Source organism: Loxodonta africana, chromosome 8 (genome assembly GCF_030014295.1).
Source record: "Loxodonta africana isolate mLoxAfr1 chromosome 8, mLoxAfr1.hap2, whole genome shotgun sequence".
In the NCBI taxonomy this organism is placed as follows: domain Eukaryota; kingdom Metazoa; phylum Chordata; class Mammalia; order Proboscidea; family Elephantidae; genus Loxodonta; species Loxodonta africana.
This window is the reverse complement of record NC_087349.1, coordinates 31786010-31799739: the sequence shown is the minus strand read 5'-3', so window position 1 is coordinate 31799739 and position 13730 is coordinate 31786010. Positions and strand designations below refer to the sequence as shown.

The 13730-nt window shown below is 37.1% G+C and overlaps 1 protein-coding gene across 1 annotated transcript in view; it reads left to right on the top strand.

Moving 5' to 3' along the window:
- CFTR (CF transmembrane conductance regulator) overlaps positions 1-13730 on the top strand; it is a 196596-nt gene that overhangs the window by 119491 nt on the left and 63375 nt on the right. The window contains exons 15-16 of the mRNA XM_064290397.1: positions 1415-1543; positions 13277-13314. Coding sequence (XP_064146467.1) covers positions 1415-1543; positions 13277-13314 — 167 coding nt within the window. The remainder of the gene's footprint in view (positions 1-1414; positions 1544-13276; positions 13315-13730) is intronic.

Here is a 13730-nt window from a genome sequence, read left to right as displayed (position 1 = left end):
GAGGTCTTATTAAAAAAAAGTTTTTTTTAATCTAGAAAAATTCCTTAAGAGTCTTGGATGAGCTGAACTACGGGATGAGTTGTGATGGATTGATGTGTTTGATGGGATCGATCATTTAAGAATAGTGTGACCTGTGGCAACGTACAAGTCATTTAACACCTCTTAGGCTGAGCTTCCTTCCTCCTTTGTAAAATAAATGAAATAGATAATTTCCATAATATTAGTAGGTTTCCTGAAAGATAATTCATCTACGTAGTTTAATACCAATCTCAATGAATTTCTCAAACCTGAGCCCAACGCATTTAGTGGTAAAGAATGATCTCTTTCACTAATAGTATCAATATTTATCGATTGCTTCTAGTGCCAGATAGCAAACACTGGTCCCACCACTGCACTATGCTCATTTACAGATAAGGAAACTAAAGTTAAAAGATGTTTAACAGCTTACCAGAATTCAAACAGCTTCCAGGAGGTTAATGTGAAGCCCAGATTTGAATCCAGGTTCATCTGACTCACTCCAAAAATCTATACTCCCTGTGTGGTGCAAACAGTTGATGCACTTGACTGCTAATGGAAAAGTTAGAGCTCTGAGTCCACCCAGAGATGCCTCTGAAGAAAAGCTATCTACTGCCAAAAATTCGGCCATTGAAAATCCTATGCAGTACAAATCTACTCTGACACACAGGGTCGCCATGAGTTGGAGTCAACTCAATGGCAACTGTGTTTGTTTCTCGTTTTTGTTTTAACCAGTGTGCCATATCCAATTTCATAGGACCCCTTCTTTAAGCTTTGTTTTAACTTCATGAGAAACAAAACTATCTTTTCCCTTTGGACTCTCTGGAATCTCTCTTTTTAAAATTTTGGAACTGCATCTACCAAGAGACAAAGATCTCTAGGGAGTATCCTCTGGATTCGAATTATGTAACTGAAGTCGTAGCTAGAAAGAGAGAGAATCCTAGGCTATTGAAAAATCTACAGACAAAAGTTGGTCTTCAGATCTATAGGAAGACCTTTATAACCAACAAAATACCAAACCGTATTTGTTCATGGACTGCTGAAAAAATAAGTTGAAGCAAAGAGCGTTCTGAGAAGCTTCTGTTTGCTGGTGCCATCCATTTGATAAAAGCTGCAACACTTAAGCATTTGAATGGTAAAAATTTTCCAAATAGTATAGTTATACAATCAGTCCTATGATTTCAGAATTTTGAATAATTACAATGTTTCTAATTTTTCAAAAAGCCATGTTACTCCAATTACCTTGGTTCTGGCATGACATCACACATTTCTTTCATGATTTCTACTTGTTATAATTCACTTAGCTTCAAATAGTAGTATTCTTTCATTCGAAATACAACCATAACAGAGGTGTGAAACTCTATTGCCTCATCGTAATAGCCATGACTCTTTTTTTCAGGAGTGCTTTTTTGACGACGTGGAGAACATGCCACCAGTGACCACATGGAACACATACCTTCGATATGTTACTGTCCACAAGAGCTTAATTTTTGTGCTAATTTGGTGTTTAGTTGTTTTTCTGGCTGAGGTAAGAATGTTCTGTTGGAAAATGTTAGTGTGATTTAAAGTTAAATTAAGAATAGTTTGGAAAGATTTATATATATACTGTATCTACATCTATTTCTATCTATATATATGTAATTTAAAATTGTGGCCAGTTTGAATTAATAACTGTGGTATCGTTCTATATAGTTCTTAAATTCTGTTAATGTAACGAGTAGAATCACTCTTGGTATTTATTATTTTATACATAACATAGAAAATACTCTCAAACACAAATATATGAAGACTTTTTTCTGAAAGATTTAAAAGTACAAACTAGAAGGCCCATATATGAATGGAAATTAAACCCTGACAGTATTTCTATACTAAAATTTCAATTCATCCAACTCTAGATATTGCCTTATTAAATAATCAAGTGATGATACACCCCTTTTAAATGACTGTACCTTCACAGACGAGATAAGTATATATTGGTAGCTTAGTAATTGTTTTAAACAAACCTTTCAGAGATTCAAATCATACACTTGCTCACAGAATTGTTTTTTTGGCTTCAGTGCTACCATCATGGCTTGCCATCCCCCTGCTTAACATCACCAGGTTAAAAAAGAGAAATAGCAATAGCGCAGTGGGTCACAAGTTTATTTCCTGAAGCTGGGTGGTAGATGAGGCTTTGTGTTAGACCAGGAAGAGCCACATAAATGCCTAAAGGGGCTTAGCAGGGCAGGTCAGTGGGTGAAGCGGGTATGAGGCTGGTTGGAGAGCATTTGCCCTGTCTAAAGGGGGCAACTGCAACTCAGCACCAGCCAGTACTTGTCATAGGGAATTTGGGATCAATTTTGTCACCTCTTCTGATTTACCATAATAAGCCCGAAATCTAGATTTTTCTGATTTTTTTTTCCATTTTTATATGTGGACAGTTGATTAAATAAAAACAAATATGTAAATACTACATGAGCACAACAGAACACCTCAGTGGGTTGGATTCAGCCTGAGTCACCATTTTAGATATTGACTCTGGAGGACACCCTGCATGTGTGCTAACATGAAGCCTAAATCTAACATGAAGGCCAGTCTGGCTGGTGGAAGACAGTGGGGCGGGAGTGGGAAAAGATGAAAGCCGGGAGGAGGCAGTTCCTGCAGTGCCATGACTACTCTGATGACTTTGTGCCTTTTACTTGCTTCTGCTTTAGTTTTCTCAACTGTTACTAAAACAGGGGCCCTGGTGGCTTAGTGGTTAAAGCACTCATCTGCTAACTGAAAGGTCAGTGGTTTAAACCCACCAGCCACTCTGTGTGAGAAAGATGTGGTAGTCTGCTTCCTTAAAGATTTACAGCCTTGGAAACCCTAGGGGCCAGTTCTGCTCTGTCCTATAGCATTTCTGTGAGTAGGAGCTGACTTGCTGGCAGTGGGTTGTGGTTTTTTTGGCTACTAAAATTTATGGTTTGTTATTGTTAGCTGCCGTTGAGTCTAAACATTGCCCGGTCTTGGGCTATCCCCATGACCATTGGTATGTTTGAGTTCATTGCTGTTGCTGTCGTGTCAGTCCATCTCATTGAGGATTTCCCTCATTTTTGCTGACCCTCCACTTTACCAAACATGATGTACTTTTCTAATAATTGGGCTTTCCTGATGATGCGTCCCAAGAAAGCAAGACGAAGTCTTACCATCCTCGCTTCTAAGGAACATTCCGGTTGTATTTCTTCTTAGACTGATTTGTTCTTTTGGCAGTCTATGGTATATTCAGTATTCTTCACCAACACCACAGTAAAATTTATGGTTTAGGTGTCTTCACCTCCCTGGGTGGGGAGCTACATGAAGACAGCAGTTTTCTTCCTTTCTTACTCCCTCCTTCCTCCTTTACCTTCTTTCCCCTCTTTGTTTTTGACATCCTCGAGCAGAGAGCCTTAAACTAAATGATCTCTCAATAAATATTTGTAGAATGAGAAAAATGAGTGCTTGTATGCATGCATGCATGAATAAATGACTGAAGTTTACTGTTCTCCAGTTTATTTCACGTGGTCAGTTGGAGCTTCTCTGTTCCTCCATTGGGCGGGAGCAAAACTAATCGCTCTGGTAGTAAAACATTTATCTTCTTGACTACTCTTTCAATATTCATAGTGATTAGAATTTATTTCATTTATATTTCACTATTAAAAATCTTCAGATATGGCCTCTTTCTGTGGTTTCCTTCTTGCTTGCCACATTGGTGACAAACAAGAAAAAGTTAAATTCGAACGTGTTTGAAGTTTCTTAATAGGTCTGAATTCTGAATCCAGGTTAAATTTTCATATTGTGCTCATAGTTTACTGTTCAGAGTTAGATAAGTAATAACAACTTAAATTTATACTTTCCAGCTAAGGACTTCGTGATATTTATATATTTTATTTTCTTCATCATCATGTTTCTTTTTTTTCCCTTATTTTAAAAGGATTTTAGAGCATATAGCCATCTCCCTCAGGTACACACAGATATGAACACATATGTACATACACATATACACACGTGTGTGTGTGTGTACAGATGCCAGTAATCCCACAGACACATCATTTTGTTTCACGTTCACATTTTACATTGAAAAAGTCACCTTTCAAGTAATCCGTCACCCACTCACCCTGTTTAAATACAGTCACATTTCATAATCATTGTATTATCATCTCCCTTTCACAAATAATTTGAGATGTAAAGGATCATCATGATAACTGGACAAATTTGGAGGAGTTGAAGCTACACAGAGTTTAAGATCAAATTTTTGCCCTGGAGGCGAATACTAATAGTATGTCAATGTATGAATCACTGAAACCCACACTTGTTCTACACATTTTTCCTATTGTTAGGCTGTTTCTAGTCTTGATTAAGAAGGCTCAACAATGTTTGATCCCTCCCCCCGATTAAGTACAATAGTCTTATGTATCTAAAGGTATGTACCAAAAAGCTGTTAGCTATCAACCATGGGTTTCTATTTGATCTTTGGGTATTGATAATAACTCTTCTTTTGCCCTGCTGAGTTATTTATTTATTTATTTTACCAAACCAAATGGAGGCTTGATGTGGGATGCAGTACAGACTCAGACTAGACCTGGGGGTGAACTTTAAGTCTGTCTTATTAGCACCACGAAACTGAGCAAGTTATTTAACCTCTTTGAGCTTCAATTTCCTCATCTGTAAAAGGAGACTGCAATAATATGAACTTCATAGGCATTTTGTGGGTTAAGAGACATCATGCATACAAAGCAGTTAATGTAAGGGTTGGCACATAGTTAGTAATGGCTAGCTGATGTTATTATTAATATCCCTAATGTCGTCATCACCATTATAAAGTTCAACCATAATTTGAGGTGACCAAGTCCTTAACAGGGACATAATAAAAGTTGCAATAATTCCTTTTACACTTTAACAAAAATGTGGGGTTGGGCTATAATGGATAATGGATGGCAGAGGTTATATTCTTTTGACACACTCACCTGAGTAATATTGCATTGAAATGTATTTAAAATTTTCATTATTAATCTCTGCCAGTCATACCGAATGACCAATGTTAATGTGCATTAAACCCAGCCCTGTGCCCCACTTAATCTCAAACCAGTCCTTTATGATTATTAATGATTTGAACCTCTGCATTGAAAGATCATATTAATTGATTGTCATCAACTCATAGAATTAAATAAGAAAAAACTGTCATATTTGAATGTGGTGGTGGTTTATGTTAATGTACATGACCTTTGTCCCATACAGCTCCATAGAGTTGAACTTATGCACCTTTCAAAACGTTGCATAGTTAATTAACTAATGAGTATGAGCTGCTGCACATATGTATAATATTTCTAGCTCACTTAATTAAGGAGACAGTGGTCCTTTGTCTTGGGGCAAGAAACTAACTGATGACAGAAGATGTACCGTATTTTTACACAAATAACACATGACTTCTACGTTTGTTTGCCAACCTTGCCCTCCCTCCGTGAGGTATTTACGTAAGCACGCTATGCTAACTTTGTTTTACAGCAACACGTAAAAAAAAATTGGCATAGCAGCGCTTATGAAAATACCTTGCGGGGGAAGGCGCGGTTGGCAAATAAACGGTGTGCTTCATTTATGTAAAAATACGATAAGTGCTTTATAAAAACCAAAAACCAAACCCAGTGCCGACAAGTCGATTCCAACTCATAACTACCCATTAATTGAGCTTTTACAATTATCACAAAGGTGTCTTTTTAATGGACAAATTGCTGGATAATGTACTTTTCTGGAAAAGAAATAATATAATAAATGACAAGCCTTTTTGACCAATGTCTTTTAGATATCACCAATTCACTGCCTCTTGACATTTTGAATATTAAAAATTTGGCAATAATGGGCAAATATTAATTGTTTGAATTACATACACGTTATACAGCTGAATAATTCATTCACTAGTTTTCACAATTTTATTGCCTTCTTTGAATCAAATATATGTAGTTTTTCTTTTAGGCTAAGCTCCTCTCTTATTACCAGGGTGCCTCTTTCTCTTTACCATTGAGATATCTCATAGGTACCTTCACATCATGGCACAGATACTAATCCAAGAAGACAGTTTAGCTCTTTTAAATCCTGTTTAGGCCTCATGCTAATGATCAAGGAGGTGACATGTTAAAGAAAGGTCAAGATACATTTCTTCCTTGATGAAAGTGATTTATTCATTTTTAATTTTCATAAGGATTATATCTCAATTTAGGTTTTATGTTTTAAAGGGCAGGTTCAGTATGCCTCCCTTTTGCAATATGAAATACTTATCCTTTTTAATTTCTTTAAAGTTGTGAAAATTAAAAAAAAATTAGTTTGTTCTACTCAATTTGTTAACACCCCTAATGCACCATTTTGAAAAGTGAGTCTACCTTTGTATTTTGGGCCATTTTCCCCACTACAGGGCAATCAATACCTTCTGTAAGTTCTTTGATAGCAGCACTAACTATATAGGCTATAAAAATTCTATTAATGTTGGTCTTTCTAAAGATTCTGCTTGGCAGTATGTCATCTAGATACAGAAGAAAAGCAAATGAAAGATTAAGAGGTGGTTTCCTAGTTTCTTTTATGGACCAGAGAGCATTATAGTTGACTAGATTATCTAAAGATCCTGTTTAGTGCTTTTATTCTGTGATTTTTAAAAAATGTGTCAGAGAACTGCTGTACCCTCCTTTATGACCTCCATTCTGTTTGTTAATAAGGTGTCTCTGGGTAGCTTTACGTTATTAGTAGAGTAGAGATGTGGTGTATTCCCGCAATACCTTTGCTGCTGTTGACTGATCGTAAGTCTTTGTAGCAGCTTTACTAAGCATGGTTCTATGTTTTAGGACACGGTTTGGCCCATGAAGCATTGAAATCTGTGTATTTAGTCACCTCAAAGTGTCACTTTACTATTACTGGCTGTTATTTATGCAGCCATTTACTCATTCAGTACGTATTTATTGAGTTCCTACAATAGGCCAGGCACAAAGCTGTATGTTGTGTATACAGTGAAGAGCAAAACAGAATGTAGAACTGGAATTACATTAATGACCTTATGGTTATAATATAATCAGAAGCGTTTACAGTGCTGTACTCCTTCAGTGAAAACTACACAATATTAATAGTGTTTTAAAAGACACTGACTTATGTGTAGAGCTCATTTTGTGACTCGGAGGTTAGCACTGCATTTTATGTACGCACAAAGCCTGGTAGAAAGAATTAGCTTTGGTTCTTTACTTTTACTCTATGTAACATGTCACCTCCTTTTTCAAATGTATATTCTATACAATTATTAGACAATTTCCTCTCTTGATATTTATAAGTGTGTTTTTATTTATGTACCTTGTATCCTTTCCTTTATTTATTAAACAAATTTCTTGAATGGCCGCTGTTGACCAGGTAAAGGCCCTGGGACTGCAGTGGGAAAGAGGACAAAAATGGTTCCTTCCTGCTCTCATGAAGCACATTCTGGGGGATAAGACAGACAATACATACATAAAACAAAACAAAACAAAACTACAGGTCATAATAAGCCCTAAAAGGAAATAAACAGTGTGCTATGATTTAAAAAAAAAAAAAAAGTACAGCCAGAATGCTCCTTAGAAGCAATAATGGCGAGACTTTGTCTCACTTACTTTGGACATGTTATCAGGAAGGACAGTCCCCGGAGAAGGACATCATACTTGGTACAGCAAAACAAGATGGAATGACACAGTGGCTTCAACAATGGGCTCAAGCATAACAAAGATGGTGAGGATGGCTCAGGACTGGGCAGTGTTTTGTTCTGTTGTACGTAGAGTCCCTGAGTCAGAATCAACTCGACGGCAAAGGGCTTGATTTTTGGTTGGAGACTAGTCCACAGCTAAATATTTTAATATTTTCTTCCTTGTAGCCTACTAAAGGTCTTCATGATAGAATTATACCTTCTTTGCTTGCATTCATCCTTTTAAGCCTTTTGTATATCTGGACTTATTACATTACCCTGGACAGGTTTCTTCTCTTTCATGTTTATTTTCTTTAATTGTGAACATCAGACTTGTATCCGGCCAGGTTATGTAATAGTAGGATTTCTCACAGGTCCTGCATATATTCGTGTTCTAGAACTACATCACATATTTTGCTTTTTCTGGAAACTACACTATTAGGGTTTCACTGCATTCATGATTAATCTTTATCTATCACATCTGCTAAGATATTTACTAATTCATTTTACAAATAGCTCTTTCAGATACAGGGCGCTTGTTTTCTCTTTCCATATGTTTATACTATGACATTTTCCTCCCACACTTCTTTTTCCTTTTGTTTTTAATCATGTAGACAAATTACCTAGATAATTTTAATTCTGACCTAGCTTCTACTGTTTCTTTTCTGCCTTGGGACCATTTGCAAAGTTCATGAATCATCGTCTTGGCCATGCATGGATCCTTCCTTAGAGGACACCCTGATCAGATTCCTGATGCCTAAGATGGGTATCCAATAAATACTCTGTCTACAATCTCATGTAACTAATAGTGATTAAAATCTATACTTGCACTATCTAATACGGTAGCCACCAGCCACATATGGTTATGTACATTAAATTAAGTTGCATTAATTAAAATGGAATAACATTTAAAATTCAGTTTCTGAGTTGCAATAGCCACATTTCGTGTGCTCAACAGCCACCTGTGACTTTTGGCAACAATATTGGAGATACACAGATATGGAACATTTCCTTCATTATAGAAATTTCCATTAGACTGGGCTGATCTAGATTATACAGTATTCTGTGTGATGTGCAATGGTGTTTAAAACCCTGAAAATAAAGTTTTTTCTCTTCATCATCTGGTTTTATTACTCTTTCATAAACTGTGTGAACCGTATAACCATAAAACATTCTGGAAATGAAATGAGGTAACTTGCTTACTCAATTGTTTCTACACATCTCATGAATTTTCACTAAAGTCATTATGTCAAGTCCTTGAAAATGCTTTTGTTCCAGCCAATTAGAACACTTTGGGTTGGTGGTGGTTCCATGTGGACAGATACAGGAAATAACTTTAATTTACACTGACTAGACCAGTTCTGTAGAAAGCTGCTTCAGTTACTGTTCCATTAGCTGTTGTTGTTGTTGTTAGGTGCCGTCGAGTCGGTTCCGACTCATAGCCACCCTACACACAACAGAACGAAACACTGCCTGGTCCTGAGCCATCCTTACAATTGTTGTTATGCTTGAGCTTATTGTTGCAGCCACTGTGTCAATCCACCTTACTGAGGGTCTTCCTCTTTTCCGTTGACCCTGTACTCTACCAAGCATGATGTCCTTCTCCAGGGACTCATCCCTCCTGACAACATATCCAAAGTATGTAAGACACAGTCTCGCCATCCTTGCTTTTAAGGAGCATTCTGGCCACACTTCTTCCAAGACAGATTTGTTCGTTCTTTTGGCAGTCCGTGGTATATTCAATATTCTTCGCCGACACCACAATTCAAAGGCGTCAACTCTTCTTCGGTCTTCCTCATTCATTGTCCAGCTTTCACATGCATATGGTGTGATTGAAAATAACATGGCTTGGGTCAGGCGCACCTTAGTCTTCAGGGTGACGTCTTTGCTGTACAACACTTTGAAGAGGTCCTTTGCAGCAGATTTGCCCCATGCAATGCGTCTTTTGATTTCTTGACTGCTGCTTCCAGGGCTGTTGATTGTGGATCCAAGTAAGATGAAATCCTTGACAACTTCAGTCTTTTCTCCATTTATCAAGATGTTGCTCATTGGTCCAGTTGTGAGGATTTTTGTTTTCTTTATGTTGAGGTGTAATCCATACTGAAGGCTGTGGTCTTTAATCTTCATTAGTAAGTGCTTCAAGTTCCCTTCACTTTCAGCAAGCAAGGTTGTGTCATCTGCATAACGCAGGTTGTTAATGAGTCTTCCTCCAATCCTGATGCCCTGTTCTTCTTCATATAGTCCAGCTTCTCAGATTATTTGTTCAGCCTAGTTCAGCATACAGATTAAATAGGTATGGTGAAAGAATACAACGCTGACGCACACCTTTCCTGACTTTAAACCAATCAGTGTCCCCTTGTTCTGTCCGAACAACTGCCTCTTGATCCATGTAAAAATTCCTCATGAGCACAATTAAGTGTTCTGGAATTCACATTCTTAGCAGTGTTATCCATAATTTGTTATGATCCACACAGTCGAATGCCTTTGCATAGTCAATAAAACACAGGTAAACACCCTTCTGGTATTCTCTGCTTTCAGCCAGGATCCATCTGACATCAGCAATGATATCCCTGGTTCCACGTCCTCTTCTGAAACCAGCCTGAATTTCTGGAAGTTCCCTGTTGATATACTGCTGCAGCCATTTTTGAATAATCTTCAGCAAAATTTTGCTTGCGTGTGATATTAACGATATTGTTCTATAATTTCCACATTCGGTTTGGATCACCTTTCTTGGGAATAGGCATAAATATGGATCTCTTCCAGTCAGTTGGCCAGGAAGCTGTCTTCCATATTTCTTGGCATAGACGAGTGAGCACCTCCAGCGCCGCATCTGTTTGTTGAAACATCTCAATTGATATTCCATCAATTCCTGGAGCCTTGTTTTTTGCCAATGCGTTCAGAGCAGCTTGGACTTCTTCCTTCAGTACCATCGGTTCCTGATCATATGCCACCTCTTGAAATGGTTCAGTTTGTCGCACTGTGGGGGCTTGTGTGTTGCTGTGATGCTGGAAGCTATGCCACCGGTATTCAGATACCAGCAGGGTCATCCATGGAGGACAGGTTTCAGCTGAGCTTTCAGACTAAGACAGACCAGGAAGAAGGACCCGGCAACCTACTTCTGAAAAGCATAAGCCAGTGAAAACCTCATGAATAGCAGCGGAACATTGTCTGATATAGTGCCGGAAGATGAGCCTCCAGGTTGGAAACCTGGAAGGCACTCAAAAGATGACTGGGGAAGAGCTGCCTCCTCAAAGTAGAGTCAACCTTAATGATGTGGATGGAGTAAAGCTTTCAGGACCTTCATTTGCTGATTCGGCACAACTCAAAATGAGAAGAAGCAGCTGCAAACATCCATTAATAATCAGAACGTGGAATGTACAAAGTATGAAATCTAGGAAAATTGGAAATCATCAAAAATGAAATGGCACGCATAAACATTGATAGCCTAGGCATTAGTGAGCTGAAATGGACTGGTATTGGCCATTTTGAATTGGACAATCATATAGTCTACTATGCTGGGAATGGCAACTTGAAGAGGAATGGTGTTGCATTCATCGTCAAAAAGAACGTTTCAAGATCTATCCTGAAGTACAGCGCTGTCAGTGATAGGATAATATCCATATACCTACAAGGAAGACCAGTTAATATGACTATTATTCAAATTTACACACCAACCACTAGGGCCAAAGATGAAGAAATAGATTTTTATCAGCTGTTGCAGTCTGAAATTGATTGAACATGCAATCAAGACGCATTGATAATTACTGGGGATTGGAATGCAAAAGTTGGAAACAAAGAAGAAGGATCAGTCGTTGGAAAATATGGCCTTGGTGATAGAAACAATGCTGGAGATCAAATGATAGAATTTTGCAAGACTAACGACTTCTTCATTGCAAATACCTTCTTTCACCAACATAAACGGCGACTGTACACATGGACCTCACCAGATGGAACACACGGAAATCAAATTGACTACATCTGTGGAAAGAGACGATGGAAAAGCATTCCATTAGTAAATGTTACAAAATACTTCTGAGATTTACTCATATCCAGAAAATCAATATTATTGACACTCCTTTAATTGGAACAAAGAGAATATGATAGCCAAAGAATAACTCTGAACTTATTCCCTTGTGGAAGATCTTGAGTAGTTAGATAATTCTTAGGAAATATGAAGACATTTGTACTGGAAGGAAGTCTTTTGAAATAGCTAGATTTTTGCTGGGTTTCTTGTCATTTTGGATTTACATGAATTCCAAGGAAACAAAGATAGTTTTTCTTTTTTTTTTTTTTTAATACAGTATGTGGAGGCTCTGTGTATAAGGAAGAAAAGCAGGACAGAAAAAATGATGCCATTGGATTTTTTATCATTACACTCTCATCTGATATGTGAATTTAACTAAAACTTATAGACCTAACAGTATAGTGCCTTATAATGTAATTTCTTAACTAATGCTAAATGTTCTCAATAAGTTTCATTTAAGGTAAATTCAAACATGAAATAGAACTTGCAGCATATTTGTTTCCACCCTATTTTTTTTAATTCTTTGTTCATTTCCAAAATTATTTTACTAAAAATTGTTTTACTGTCTTTTTTTCTATTACATTCTCTGGTAGCATTATTTTTGGGCTAATTGTGTGATTTCAGAGTCACTTTCAGTATTCTTAGTTGTGATGGCATCAACACAAGATTAAGCTTCTCCACAGGGTTTACCAGATGGAATGCCAAATTGAAATAGATCAGAGTACACAGCAATTTAATTATGGAAAGGACCACAAAAATCACAGCTGGTTTAAAAAATGGTTTTGTTTTGTTGCATATGGTATAGACCATTTCTCCCCCAGCCAAGTGCATTCACCTTGAGAAAGTCCAACATAATTCAAATACCAATAATTATCTTCACTCATAAACTGTGAATTTTCACACTGTTGAAATTTTGGTTGGTTTTCATCAATTTTAATCTCACCTTTTCCAATAATCAATTGGTCTCACAGGTATTAGTCTCCCACAATAATTGCAGGGCAAATGAAATTATTTATAGCAACTAACCAGATTAATTTTCTGGCAGCAGTGTAAGGTATTGTTTAAATCTATGCAGAACCCTACTGCCTTCTCTGGCTGCAAGCTTCCTTCTTCTAATCAATTCACCATTGGCAAAATTTAGCCAGACGTTATATCCAGATACTTTCTATGCCTGATCTTCTTTGTAGCCTCAAATGAACTTTTGAAGGATGATGCTACTCTATTTAAAAAAAAAAAAAAAGTTTGTTATTTAAAACTCTTAACTGAAACCTTAGCTCTCCTGTGAAGTTCAATGAATAGTTCCTGTTGAGTGAAGGAGAAAAATGATGAAGTATTTACTTCAGTGAAATTTGAATTCCATTAACTTAACATGTTCCCACCACAAATAATGATGCTTAGAACAATAATCGCAGCTGCTGGACCCAGGAAAGGAAAGCAAAGGAAAATGAAATTGTGTGTATTTTGATGCTGGTCATGGGAGAATTAGAAGTGGGTGTGGGAAGAATAGGGTAAAGATATTAGAAAAAAATCAACTGTGTATTGTTCCATTCCAGGTGGCTGTTTCTTTGGTTGTGTTGTATCTACTTAGGACGTGAGTATTCCATATCCTACTGGGGATTGTTTGTTTGTTTCTGTTGATCATTTGGGCCTTATTGAATATTTTAATATCCAATGGCCTCCATTTCCCTCAAGTAGCATAGCAGTGGAGAATCTAGCTATTTTGGTTAAAATTTCGAGCAATTTCATGTGACGTTCATGCAGCCCTTTGCAATTTCTAAAGGAATTAGTTGTGTTCTGTTTTCCATGAAATGTACTGAAAATATTTGAAACGTTATACATTTAATATTTTCTCTAAATATTTTACTCTAAGAAAGATCAACTTCATCTATCCTAGTGGTGAGAAAACTTTATCTACTTTCTTACAATAGTAATCGTTGAGATTAAAGGCACCAGCTCTCCTAATAATATACACTGTGTTTCTTTAGACTCAGACTTGGTTGCCTAAGA